The sequence below is a fragment of the Acomys russatus genome, chromosome 19, assembly GCF_903995435.1.
Source record: "Acomys russatus chromosome 19, mAcoRus1.1, whole genome shotgun sequence".
Taxonomy (NCBI): domain Eukaryota; kingdom Metazoa; phylum Chordata; class Mammalia; order Rodentia; family Muridae; genus Acomys; species Acomys russatus.
The window spans coordinates 4,667,404-4,680,995 of NC_067155.1; the positions used below are offsets into that span (position 1 = coordinate 4,667,404).

The 13,592-nt window shown below is 46.0% G+C and overlaps 1 protein-coding gene across 1 annotated transcript in view; it reads left to right on the top strand.

The window, feature by feature from the left end:
* The window catches only part of Uba2 (ubiquitin like modifier activating enzyme 2), a 32,306-nt gene that overhangs the window by 10,423 nt on the left and 8,291 nt on the right, over window positions 1-13,592 (top strand). The window contains exons 6-12 of the mRNA XM_051162216.1: window positions 337-458; window positions 3,883-3,950; window positions 4,972-5,093; window positions 7,201-7,300; window positions 8,806-8,972; window positions 12,680-12,773; window positions 12,864-12,976. Of these exons, the coding sequence (XP_051018173.1) occupies window positions 337-458; window positions 3,883-3,950; window positions 4,972-5,093; window positions 7,201-7,300; window positions 8,806-8,972; window positions 12,680-12,773; window positions 12,864-12,976 (786 nt within the window). The remainder of the gene's footprint in view (window positions 1-336; window positions 459-3,882; window positions 3,951-4,971; window positions 5,094-7,200; window positions 7,301-8,805; window positions 8,973-12,679; window positions 12,774-12,863; window positions 12,977-13,592) is intronic.

The window sequence follows — 13,592 nt, forward strand, 5'->3', positions numbered from 1 at the left end:
ACAGAATTTTGCCCTCCTTAGAGACTTGGCTAGGAAGCTGCCCTTGGAGTTCTGTTGTTAGGGGAAATGGGAAGTAAGTCTGATTTGATGCTGTACTGCGCTGCCTTGCCTTTGTGGACCCGCCTTCAGCGCTGTGGGGCGCAGCTGTGACTGCTCACTATACTACCTCCGCGTGGCGACTCCAGACTCTATGGACAGGAAGGATTTTGCAGCCACTAAAATTTACCCTGACAACATAAATCCCAGGAGGAATGTGAGTGAGTGAATGGAGTGTCTACAATTGCACTACCTTACAACCATCATGGATCACTGCTTTCTCGTGTCCTAACTCCATAGGGTGTGACTGAGTGTTACGAATGTCATCCTAAGCCAACCCAGAGGACTTTCCCTGGCTGTACAATTCGGAACACACCTTCAGAACCTATTCATTGCATCGTTTGGGCAAAGTATTTGTTCAAGTAAGTGTTACATATTTCTGTCATGTTTTTCAGAACTGATTGTGGAGAATGAGGCCATTTTTATTTAAATAGTCTTAAAACGGTTATGTTTACAGTGGTTAAATATGGTGAAGAGACACCAGTGGTTTTCTTGGGTTTAACTCAGCATTCTTTGCATGCTGTGGATGAAATTTTGGATGTTTAGTCTGGTATTGGGGACAGGCATACAGCTAAGTTTCCACAAATGTATATATTTGGAAATATGAAAGCATGCTTATAAATAACTATTGGTTAGACAATAAGTCACAGTGGAAGTTAAAAATACCTAGCGGGGCTGGGTCAGAGCTCAGCAGCACAGCGCTTGCTGGTGTGTGCATGAGGCCTTGCTCTGGCTCTTTAAGCCTGTCCAGTAACCATCCAGAACCAACTCTAACAACAGGTGAGAAGTGCCCCCTGCAGTGGTGTGATGCCTGACTGGAGTTAAGAAGGCCGGCTCCAGGTCTCATGAACGAGGGGGCCAACTCCAGTAAATAAGAACCAACAGAGAACACAGTGTTAGCACACAATTTCCAGATTAGAATAGGGTCCCAGGTGCAGAATCCCCGTGACACTTTATATTAACTTCATACCTACCTCAAACCTAAGGAACCAGCCGGGCGGTGGTGGCGCACGCCTATAATCCCAGCACTCGGGAGGCAGAGGCAGGTGGATCACTGTGAGTTCGAGGCCAGCCTGGTCTACAAAGTGAGTCCAGGATGGCCAGGGCTACACAGAGAAGCCCTGTCTCGAAAAACCAAAAAAAAAAAAAAATCTAAGGAACCAATGCTGATAACATGAGTGACTAGAAAGTTTCTTGCTGAGCAGTGGTGGCGCACGCCTTTAATCCTAGCACTCGAGAGGCAGAGGCAGGTGGGTGTCTGAGTACTGGGATAGCCTGGTCTATGAATGAGTTCCAGGACAGCCAGGGCTACACAGAGAAGTCCTGGGTAGGGGGTAGGGAGTTCTTACAGAATGCCCTGTCACCCCCAGAGTCCCGTCCTGGACACTGCGAGTTGTCATGTCTCTGTAGCTCTTGGCTGCTGGTTTCTTGGGTTTGGCTCGAGGAGTAGTAGATCAGCACAGTGACCTGCTGGTGGGGGTTGTCTGCTTGGCACTGGGGTCTTGAGGGGGGACAACAGGAGCAAGATGCTGCATGTCCTATGTGAGGGCAGATGCTTCCAGCGTGGTCAGGTACTGCTGAGCTGACCTTGGTGACCTTGCTGAGGTGGTCTGCGAGCTCTCCTCACCTTTCCACTGCGCATGTCCTGGGCAGCCTGCTCCAAGGAGTGCAACCATGTTCTTTAGGACAGTGCATTGAACAACTTTCACTTCTCAAGAGAATGTTCTCCTCTCCTCACTCCTTACCCCCCCCCCCCCCCCAAACAGGGTCTCTTGTCACCCAGACTGCCCTGGACCGTGTCACATGTCACATAGCTGGGGATGATCTTGAGCTCCTGGTCCTCCCACTCCCAAATGCAGGGGTTATGTAGCTCTGAGTAGTACCAGGGGTCCAGTGCGCTCTCCTCGCCTCCAGGCACACAGGAAGTGCACTCAAGACTCATTTCTCTCCTTATCCCAGCAATCCAGAGACAGAGGCAGGCTCTAGGCCAGCCTGCTTTCCATAGGGAGTTCTAGGACAGCAGAAATTTTTATTGCTTATTTTTTGTTTGTTTTGTTTTTGGTTTTTTGAGACAGGGTTTCTCTGTGTGGCCTTGGCTGCCCTAGACTCACTTTGTAGACCAGGCTGGTCTCGAACTCACAGTGATCTGCCTGCCTCTGCTTCCCAAGTGCTGGGATTAAAGGCGTGTGCCACCATGTCCGGCTTATTGCTTAATTTATAAGTGTAATTGGTGTCAGTGTGAGGAAAAATTGTTATTCTGTAATACATGCAAATCTCAGTGAAATGAAGGTCTAGGTAGAAAATTTTTATTGGGATTAGGGATTTATTTATTTATTGATTGATTTTTTTGAGACAGAATTTCTCTGTGTAGCCCTGGCTGTCCTGGATTCCCTTTGTAGACCAGGCTGGCCCCTAACTCACAGAAATCCACCTGCCTTTGTCTCCCAAGTGTTGGGATTAAAGGTGTGCACCCCCCCCCCACCCCACGTCTGGCTTGGAATTACTATTTTTTAATTATATATATGAGGTGTTTTGTCTGCTTGTATATATATGTACCACATGCATACCTGATGCCCTAAGTTCAAAAGAGGGGGTCAGATTTTCCCATGTGGGTGCTGGGAGGCAAGTCTATGTAAGAGCAGAAAGTTCTGTTAGCCACTGAGCCATGTCTTCAGCCTGGGGAACAATTTAAACCATACAAAGCACGAAGAGTGGAAGCAAGAGTTTATCTACATAAGTGCTGGGTGACTGTTGTAAAGGGCTTTTATGTGGAGAGAGACTTATTTGCCGTCAGCTGTAGTTTGTGATCCAGAATGTGTTTCTAAAAGCAATAAAAGTGTGGCTGATCAAAATCAGACATGGTGGCACACACCTGTAACAGCAGCACCTTCAGTTCAAAGCCAGCCTCAGCCTAGTGATTCCAGTACATAGTAAGATCATGTCTCACACAACTGAGTGTGGCATGGAGTGTGGGACATGCAGCTCAGTTTGCAGGAGTATTTGCCCGCATGACAGAGACTGCAGTTTTGAATGTTGGCCACAAAACACTAACTTGACCATGCTAACATGAATAGACATGTCTCACTCAATGGAAGACCCCATCAGGCGGTCCAGTGGGGTGTGAAACATTGGTAGCTCCCACAGAGTACTGTTGGAAGTTAAATAGTATGACTAGTGGGAAATTTTCTTGTGGAGTGTTTTCCGGGAGCTCTGTGATTTTAGGGGTTTTCTTTGGGGGGGGGGGGAATGTGTGCAAAGGTTACCAAGAAGTGGTGCTAAGTCTTATCCCCGAGGAAAGGTTGGCACGTCTGTGTCTGAGTGATTGAACTGGCTTTAGGATAACCTGGCTGATGAATCTTAGCTTAATTTAGCACTATTTTCTTTTCCAAAAGAATACAAAGTGCCTTATTCTCTGCTGAGTTTCCCCACCTTGGGAGTGTGGAGCAGATGTGTCATGTTTGTGGGGCAGGCGCCTTGTGAGTGTCCTAGGGGTGAAATGCTCTTCAGGAAGGAAGCATGCCTGTCTCTGTTAACACGGTTTCATTCATCTTGGAACGTTTGAATCTAATGATAGCTGGAAATGCGCACCTCAGATCTAGCCTAGGCGCCATGAGCAAACAATCTGAACAGATTGCCATGGCACTCCTGGACTGTGGCCTGTGGCTCATCAGTTGCTTAGGGTGTCCCGGCTGAGCATTGTACTGTTGTCACTTAGGCACTTGTGGAACAATAATCACATTGGTTCCAAATGCCTGTACCTAAATGGTCACTATTCTGAAATTGCAGCCAGTTGTTTGGAGAGGAGGATGCCGATCAAGAAGTGTCTCCTGACAGAGCCGACCCTGAGGCTGCTTGTAAGTGACTATTGCCTTTCTCTCCTAACTTCTTTTTTTACTGTGTTATTTATTTATTATTTTTTTTTTCTTTGCTAATTTAATAGTGGTGCCTTAAGGAACAGCAATGGTTGCTGTTATGTGCTGGAGATTCCATACTTAATGTGCAATTGCATTTTAAAAATAATAATTTTTATTTTATGTGTATGGATGTTTTGCGTGCATGGATGTCCAGCCCCCATCCAGTTTTGGGGGGTCTGGTGGTGGTTTTTGATTTGTTGTTAGGTGGTAGGGTTTTTTTTTTCTTTGTTTGTTTGTTTGTTTGTTTTAAGTCAGGGTTTTCTATGTAGCCCTGCTTGTCTTGAAAGTCAGCAGGTGGACCTTGCTGGCCTGGAACTCGGAGAGATCCATCTGCCTCTGCCTCCCAAAGTGCTGGGATTAAACATCTGTCTACCACACCCATCCTCATGGCATTTTTAAACCTTTTAACAAAGGAGTACCTCCGTTTCTTTGTTGAAGGAATCAAGACGAAGCCTGTCAAGGTGGCGCACGCCTGTAATCTCAAGGAGGAGAGGCAGGCTTGAGGTCAGCCTGGTCTACAAACTGAGTCTAGAACAGCTAAGGCTACACAGAGAGACTCTGTCTCATTAAGATGAGATATTTCACAGGCATTTCACAGATCTAGTCACTAGGGCAGGAGCAATGCCCTGTTGTACTTACAGGCCTGTGCTCAGGGGTTCAGAGTACTGGCTGCTGTTCCAGGGGACCTGAGTTCAATTCCTAGCACCCTTGTGTTGGCTAGCCTCCTCTGGCTTCCAAGGGCACAAGTTATCCACTGGGTGCTCATACACTCATGTAGGTCACACTATCCATGCATGTAAAATAAAATTTACATTAAAACCCTGAGGCACAAAGAGACACTGGTGATCATATAATTGCCCCGAAGCTCTGAGTGTGTTGCATATGACTGACTTCTTCTCCCACAGGTGAGAACTTAATTTTTATATTGAGAATTATTGAGACTACGACGCTTGTTTTGTAGGGGAACCAACAGAAGCTGAAGCCAGAGCCCGAGCGTCCAGTGAAGATGGCGACATCAAGCGTATTTCCACTAAGGAATGGGCTAAGTCAACTGGATACGATCCAGTTAAACTCTTCACCAAGGTTAGGCTTGTCTTCTTGCTCTTCCCTGTGTAATCGGAACACCTCCACCCACCCCAGCCCACCCCACCCCTTCCTACCACACTTTAACATTTATTTTATGTGTGTGACTGTTTTGCATACAAAGACCATGTGTATGCTGATACTCGACTCAGAGATAGGGTTCTGACCAGAGAAAATTGGAGTTATGTATGGTAGTGAGCCACCATGTGCATGCTGGGAACTGAAACCCGGTCCTCTGCAAAAGCAACAGAGTTCTTGCCAGGCAATGGTGGCACACGCCTTTCATCCCAGCACTTAGGAAGCAGAGGCAGGCGGGTCTCTGTGAGTTTGAGGCCAACCTGGAACACAGTGAGCTCTAGAACAGCTAGGGAGGGCTACCTACACAGAAAAAAAAGAGTGTTCTTAACCCCTGAATCATCTCCTGAGCACCCAGGGCTTTGCATTTGATAAGCATGACTTTACCTCTGGGTTTACTCTTTTCTTTTTTAATTTCATTTAATATATTTAGAAAGGTACATATATGATGTGCTCATGTGGAGGTCAGAGGACAGTTTGTGGAGTTTTGCCCTTCTGCCTTTACATTGGTTCCAAAAAGGTTGTGCGAACTACTCCAGGGAACTGATGACAAACCAGAGTGGTGCTAGCACCAGACCTCAGCTTTCTGAGCCAGCGAGCTGTGGGGTTAGATGTTTGGGTTGTTTGTTTGAGGGTTTTGTTTTTGGTTGGTTGGTTGGCTTTTCAAGACAGGGTTTCTCTGTATAGCTCTGGCTGACGTGAAACTTGCTCTGTAGACCAGGCTGGCCTCAAATTTAGAGATCTGCCTGCCTCTGTCTTCTGAGTGTTGCGAATAAAGGTGTGGGCCACCAGTGCCTGGTAAACAGTGAGTTTTATTGGGGTTACTTGGTGAGTAGGAATAACTCAAAAACAGTTGCGTCACCAAAGCCACCGTAGCGTGGGTGACAGCTCACAGAGCCGGAGCACAGCGCACACCCTGCAGAAGGAAGCCCTATGGCTCAGAGCGTCTCTTCCAGGCCGCTTGACTGATCTCTGCTTCTTTCTGGTAATATGTCTTGGTCAGAGCAAGCCTTGTAGCTATCCTTTTTTTCCCTCTTTGAGACAGGGTTTCTCTTTGTAGCCTTGGTTATCTTGGTAGACCAGGCTGGCCTTGAGCTCACAGAGATCCACCTCCCTCTGCCTTCTTGAGGGCTGGGATAACAGGCATATGCCCGGCCAGCTATCCTTATGTGTATTCCCTTACAGAGGGAGGGACCTGGTGGACCTGGGTAGTTGCAAAGACTTCCTAAAGCTCTTGGGCGAGCTTCCCTGCAGGGTGAAATACTGTATCTTGGAGGACAGTGCCACACTAAGATCAAACTGAGGCCTTCGGCCTATGTGAACCACACCTTTAGGGAGTGAGCCTTCTCCCCAGCCCTATTTCTTTTTTAATGGTATATAGATGGTTTAAATCTTGTGAGGTAGTCTGTAGCTTTGAATTAGTTTTGTTTTAGTTACGTACTAATGTTCTAATAAGATGCAAGGTGTAGTCACATTGCATTGGGAAGTGATAGCTGCTGTGCTAATGGAAGTGTCCTGCAGGAGGGGTGCAGCACCCCTTAGCAGGTTGGCCTGCCTGTTGTAAGTCTCCTGTCTGAGTGTTTCTTGAGGGATCTGCAGAGCTGGGGCGTCCTGTCTGTCCTTGTGCTTCACACTGATCTGGGGGTGGTGGGTGTGCAGAAGGCTCAGCAGCACCGAGGGGGCTCTTGTCCTGCCTGCTCCAAATACCCGAGCTTTTCCTGTGCTGGTGAAAATTGTCACTCTGCTTTTATACACCGTACTTTTTTTTTTTTTTTTTTTTTGCGAGACAGGGTTTTTGTGTGTCACCTTGAATGCCCTGGACTCGCTTTGTAGACCAGGCTGGCCTTGAACTCACAGCAATCCGCCTGCCTCCGCCTCCCGAGTGCTGGGATTACAGGCGTGCGCCACTGCGCCTGGCTTATACACCGTCCCTTTAAGCCTGATTCTATGCTATAATTATAGTATAGCAGCATAATTTGATCCGCTTTTATCACTTTGGCTCTACTGGATTCATGGGATTTGTTTATTTCAGCTTTTTAAAGATGATATTAGGTATTTGCTGACAATGGACAAACTCTGGCGCAAGAGGAAACCTCCAGTTCCCCTGGACTGGGCTGAAGTACAGAGTCAAGGTAAAGACTGCAGCTGGTCCTTTATGTGCCCCCCCTGGGGTGTTGTCTGGGTGCACAGGTGATTGGGCTGAGCGTAATGAGCAGACATCAGATGCAGTGATTAGAGAGGAGGTGAGACCCGCCGGCCGGGCTTGCTCTTGTAAGCCGTCAGTTTTCCCAGTGTCCTTTTATTTTATTTTGGTTTTTTGAGACAGGGCTGTGTAGCCTTGGCTCTCCTGGACTTGCTTTGTAGTCCAGGCTGGCCTTAAATCCTACAGAGATCCTCCTGCCTCTGCCTCCCAAGTGCTGGAATTACAGACGTGCACCATTGCATCAGGCTGTCATTGACTAGGACGTCATGGCTTCATTATTCCTGAAAGTATTGTGGGTGTGTGCACAAATTTGCCTTTGTATTTTTGTGATTATCTCTTTAAGATTTACTTCAGAAACACCTTTTTTCTTTTCTTTTTCTTTTTTCTTTCTTTTTTTTTTTTTTTTTTTGGTTTTTTAAGACAGGGTTTCTCTGTGTAGCCTTGACTATCCTTGACTTGCTTTGTAGACCAGGCTGGCCTCGAACTCACAGAGATCCACCTGCCTCTGCCTCCCGAGTGCTGGGTGAGTATGCCACTGCACTCAGCTTCAGAAACTCATTTTTAAAATTCATATTCAAGGAAATAAAACAATCAAGTAGCGACTACCTCTCTAGTGCTGCCTCTCTGTCGCTGCCATACTGTGTCTCCTTTATGTATGTGGACGGTGCTGCAGCTCACAGCATGGTTGAACTTAAAAGGTCCCTGAGTGACCTGTAGCAGCGATAAGTGTTGCAGTTATTTTTATACAACTGTGTTTGCTTTTTAACCTGGGATCACACAAATAATTTAGACTTTTATAATACAAAGTTTCACAACAGGATCTGAGCAGTTTAAGTCTGTTCTCTTTGCTATTTTGTACTCCCAGCAAACATCCCAGGATTACTTGCAAGTCATAGCTTTCCTCCCCGGCTCCAGCTCCTTCCTCCTGATCTTCCTTGGACCTCTCCCTGTACCTCACTCCTCCCTTCCTCTCCTAACTCTTTCTCCCTCCTCCCTGGCTGGCAGGAAGTCCAGCCCTGTTCTCTCCCTGCTCATCGATTGGCTGTAAGCTGCTTTGTTAACACAATAAGGGGGCAATTGGAGAACAGAGTTTACACAATGTTTAGACAGGAAATCAGAATTTAAACTACACAGATAGGTGATGCATGTGCACATGAGTGGAAGTTATCACCAAGGCCAGAAGAGGGCTTTGAGTCCTCTGGAAGTACAGCCAGTTCTTTTACCTGTTAGCATCTCTCCAGCCCGGCCATTATGTTCTTGGATGTCCCTCAAATACCACGAGATCCCACATGGTGTTAGATGGTCCACAGCTTCAGCAGTTTTCTTGCATACAGATTTGTTGTGAGACTTATCAAGGAATTTGGGTTGAATTTGGAGTTGAATCTGTTGACTAGAGCAAGGTGGTGTTTATTAAACATTCTTGTTCATTTTTAGGAGAAGAAACCAATGCATCCGATCAACAGAGTGAGCCCCAGTTGGGTTTGAAAGACCAGCAGGTTCTTGATGTAAAAAGCTATGCAACTCTGTTCTCAAAGAGCATTGAGACTCTGAGAGTTCACTTAGCCGAGAAGGGGGATGGAGCCGAGCTCATCTGGGATAAGGTTTGTTCTGATCTGTGTCTGTCCATTACATGTTTCACGTGTTATATTTGGGTTTTGGTGTTTTTTTGTTTGGTTTTTCGAGACAGGGTTTCTCTATGTATCCTTGGCTTTGTAGACCAGGCTGGCCTCGAACTCACAGAGATCCACCTTCCTCTGCCTTCCAAGTGCTGGGATTAAAGGCGTGTGCCACCATCTCCTGGTTCCAGTTGTTGTATTTGAATGTGAATTTTTGTGTGTATAAACTTAATGTCACAAAATTTTATTTTGGCCTCCAGTAACACACCCATGGCTTATGGTTTTATTGACTAGAAAATAATTTATTCCAGTGGCCTGTTTGACCGACTTAGAAAAACAGGTCTGTTTTTGGAGGCAGCAGCTCATCTGCCTCATTTGACCTTAAACATAGTAAAAAAAGAAAAGAAAAGAAAAAGACAAAGCTGGGCATGATGGTACATGCTGAGAGGCAGGGGCCTGCCTGGTCTACAAAGAGAGTCCAAGACCGCCAAGGCTACACAGAGAAATCCTGTCATGAAAAACAAACAGACTGTCAACACACGCCTTCAGGACAGAGCCTGGGCCCTTGTTTGTGCTAGATAATTAACTGAGACACATTGGCAACCCATGTGTTTCTTCAAAAGGGTGTTACTGCATGGCTCGGGCTGACCTTACACTTGAAAGCATGTGCTGCCACACTCAGTGCTAAGATTGCCTTTCTGTTGGAGTGGATAGAATGTTTCAGAAGTCTGCGAGTGTGGAGCCTGGCATGACCCACGCCTGTAGTCCTAGCACTTGGAATGCTGAGGTAGAGCACCATGTTTGAGGCTATCCCAGGCTCTAGTGTGAGCCTATTTGAAAAGTAAATCAGAAAGGCCTCTCTATTCAAAAATAAGATGATGATGTTTTGGTTTGTAGTATCTGAGACAAGGTCTCTCCTCCAGGCTGCTGGGGATGACTTTAATCTTCTGGTCTTGCTGCCTCCTTTTCCTCACAGTTGCACACTACTTTCCTAGTTCAAATGATGCTGGAGATTGAATTCAGGGCGTCACACGTGCTAGAGGGACGCTCTATAAACTGAGCTCTATTTCCAAAAGCGTAGTTTTTCTTAAAGTTGAAATTGTGTTTAGTTGACATTTCAATTGCAGGTAAAGTTGATTACTTGACAAAGTGACAGTTTTGCTGTGGGGACTGAGGATGTGTCTAGCTCTTTAATGAGGTACTTACTTGCCTGGTGTGCGTGGGGCCCTGGGTCTGATCCCCAGCCTGTGAAGGGAAATAGATTTGCTATGCATCTCGGCGGAAGGGAAAAATGCTTGGCCATTTTTAGAACCCTCAGACAACTTTAACTTTGTATGCACAAAGTTTGAAACTTCCGCTGAATCAGAAGATGTCTAAAACAAAGTTGGAGACTCTAGATTTTTGAAATTCTTATAAACAGCAGTCTTGGTTTGTGTGATATAAATGGTAGATTTTAAAACATTTTCTTTGTTGTTATTCTAGTGATTGGGAAAGTTTCTGTTTCTTCACTGGGGCCAAGTAAGGAGCTCATGGAGCTGAGCACGCTGCCCTTGTGCCCGTGGCAATGAGGTCCGAGGCCAGGCCCTTTATTTGTTGTTGTATATATGATGTCTCGTGGCTGCGGGTCAGGCCTCCAGGTACACACAGGCCAGAGCAGCTAAGCAGGTCCCCAGGAATTGGAGTTACAATTGCTTGTGAGCCATCATGTGGTGCTGGCTGGCAACTCCATTTAGGGCCTCCGCAAAATAGCCAGTGCTCTAAAGTACTGAGCTGTCTCTCCTGCCCCACAAGCCATTTCTCCTCCTCCTGTTCTTTTTCTTCCTTTTTTTTTTTTTAAAGATGTATTTATTTATTATTATGTATACAGTGCTCTGCCTACACATACACCTGCAGGCCAGAAGAGGGTATCAGATCACATTATAGATGGTTGTGAGACACCATGTGGTTGGTGGGAATTGAACTCAGGACCTGAGGAAGAAAAACCAGTGCTCTTTTTTTTTTTTTTTTTTTTTTAAACCAGTGCTCTTAACCTCTGAGCCATCTCTCCAGCCCCATAAGCCATTTCTTTAAGAATAAAGGCACATAGCCAGGTGTGGTGGTGCACACCTTGAGTCCTAGCACTCAGGAGGCAGGGCCAAGCAAATCTCTGTGAGTGCAGGACAGCCAGGGCTGTCAAAAAATAAATAAATAAACCAACCAGAAGGGCATTTTCTAGAGTAAGCCAGCTATGTCTCACTACCAAAAATAGAAGTGGATAGCCAGAGCCGGGTGTGGTGGCGCACACCTTTAGTCCCAGCACTCAGGAGGCAGAGGCAGGCGGATCTCTGTGAGTGTGAGGCCAGCCTGTTCTACAAATTGAGTTCAGGACAGCCAAGATAACACAGAGAAACCCTGTCTTGAAAAACAAACAAACAAAAGAAGAAGAAAAGAAGAAGAAGAAAAGAAGAAACAAGAAGAAGAAGAAGAAGAAGAAGAAGAAGAAGAAAAGAAGAAGAAGAAGAAGAAGAAGAAAAGAAGAAGAAGAAGAAGAAGAAGAAGAAGAAGGCGGCAGCCAGACATGCCTTTAGTCCCAGTGCTTAGAGGCACAGGCAGTTGGATCTCTGTGAGTTTGAGCCCAGGCTGGTCTACATAGTAAGTTCCAGGACAGCCAGTGTTATGCAGTGAGACCTTTTGAAAGTAGAGACCATGAGGTCAGGATGTTTTGCATTTGGGTTTGAATTGAGGTGTCATTTGAGAGCATGTGATGGGCATAGAAGCAGTCACCTGGGCTCTTCATTCTTAGTCGTGGGAAAACAGTCTAAGGCTAAGGGCAGGTAAAACATGAATACAAACAAAAACAGCAAAACCTGAGCTGTGCATGTTGGTGCACACCTTTAATCCAGCATTCGGGAAAAAGGCCATTCTGAGTTTGAGGCTAGCCTGGTCTATAGAGTGGGTTCTAGGACAACCAGGGCTACACAGAAAATCCCTGTCCTCAAAAACAAAAAAAGAATGCCACTTAGTCATTCCTCGGTAGCTCTCGCAGCACACAAGATAGCTGTTCAGAAGCCGGGCGTGGTGGCGTGCGCCTTTAATCCCAGCACTCGGGAGGCAGAGGCAGGCGGATCGCTGTGAGTCCGAGGCCAGCCTGGTCTACAAAGTGAGTCCAGGATGGCCAAGGCTACACAGAGAAACCCTGTCTTTAAAAACCAAAAAAAAAAAAAAAAAAAAAAGATAGCTGTTCAGCTCTCGGGTTACAGACCTATCGCCTGACAGTCCCCAGCCACATCTGAGGAAGACCCTGCTGGTGCTGCTTGATGTGTTTACTTTTTGTTTCATGTGTATCAGTGTTGTGCGTGCATGCGTGGAGCTGTAGTTGTGGGTGTGACTACCGTGTGTCTGCTCTGGCCCTCTGTAAGGGCTGCAAGTGGTCGTAACTGACCATCGGGCCATCCTTCCAGTTCTCCAAGGTATTTAAGTAGGAAGGAATGCTTTCCTAACAAGCACGGTGCTTCCTAGCGTTCTTGGCAGACTGTCCTCATGGGCCAGACAGCCAGATGAGCCCTTCATGCTGCTTACTATGCCTGAGGCCCCATCTGTCCAGCCTGGTGTGTGACTGCAGTGTGACAAATTTGTAAATGGTGGCTATTCTGAAGGTAATGCCAGTGAAATGACTTTGATTGGACAGAGTTTGTCATTTGTGTTACTGCCAGGACGACCCACCTGCAATGGATTTCGTCACTTCTGCGGCAAACCTCAGGATGCACATTTTCAGCATGAATATGAAGAGCAGATTTGATATCAAATGTAAGTTGTTTGTGCTTTCATTGTGTGATCAACAGACGCTTGTTCAGTTTTCTTTTTTGACAACCAAATATGTCTGTTTCTCTCCTCTAGCAATGGCGGGGAACATCATTCCTGCTATAGCTACTACTAATGCTGTGATCGCCGGCTTGATAGTGTTGGAAGGATTAAAGATCTTATCTGGAAAAATAGACCAGTGTAGAACTGTGAGTAATTTTGTTTGGTTTTGGTTTTTGAGATAGTGTCTCACTCTGTAGCTCTGGCCGATCTGGAATTCACTGTATGGACCGGGCTGCCTTGAACTCTGCCTCCTGAGTTACAAGATTAAGAGTGTGTGCCACCACTACACCCAGCTATTTAACCTCCTTTTAAAGAGGCTTTATAAGAAACACATTAAATGTTCTGAAGATTGAACTCAGGGCCTCTCTTGTGCTAGGCAAGTGCTGCTACCCTGAATAAGGAAATGCCTTTGGGATTTTAAGACAAAGTCTCATGTAGGCCAGGCCAGCCTTGATCTCACTGTATAGCTAAGGGTGACTTGAAAAGTGCATCCTTAACCCCACTTTCGGCTTGATTTTTTTTTTTTTTTTTTTTTTTACAGATTTATTTATTTATTATGTATACAGTTTTCTGCCTGCACATACACCTGCACACCAGAAGAGGGCACCAGATCTCATTATGGTTGTGAGCCACCATGTGGTTTCTGGGAATTGAGCTCAGGACCTTTGGAAGAGCAGATAGTGCTCTTAACCTCGAGCCATCTCTCCAGCCCTTTGATTCAGTTTTTTATTTGTTTTTTATTGTTTTTATTTTATTTTAGGC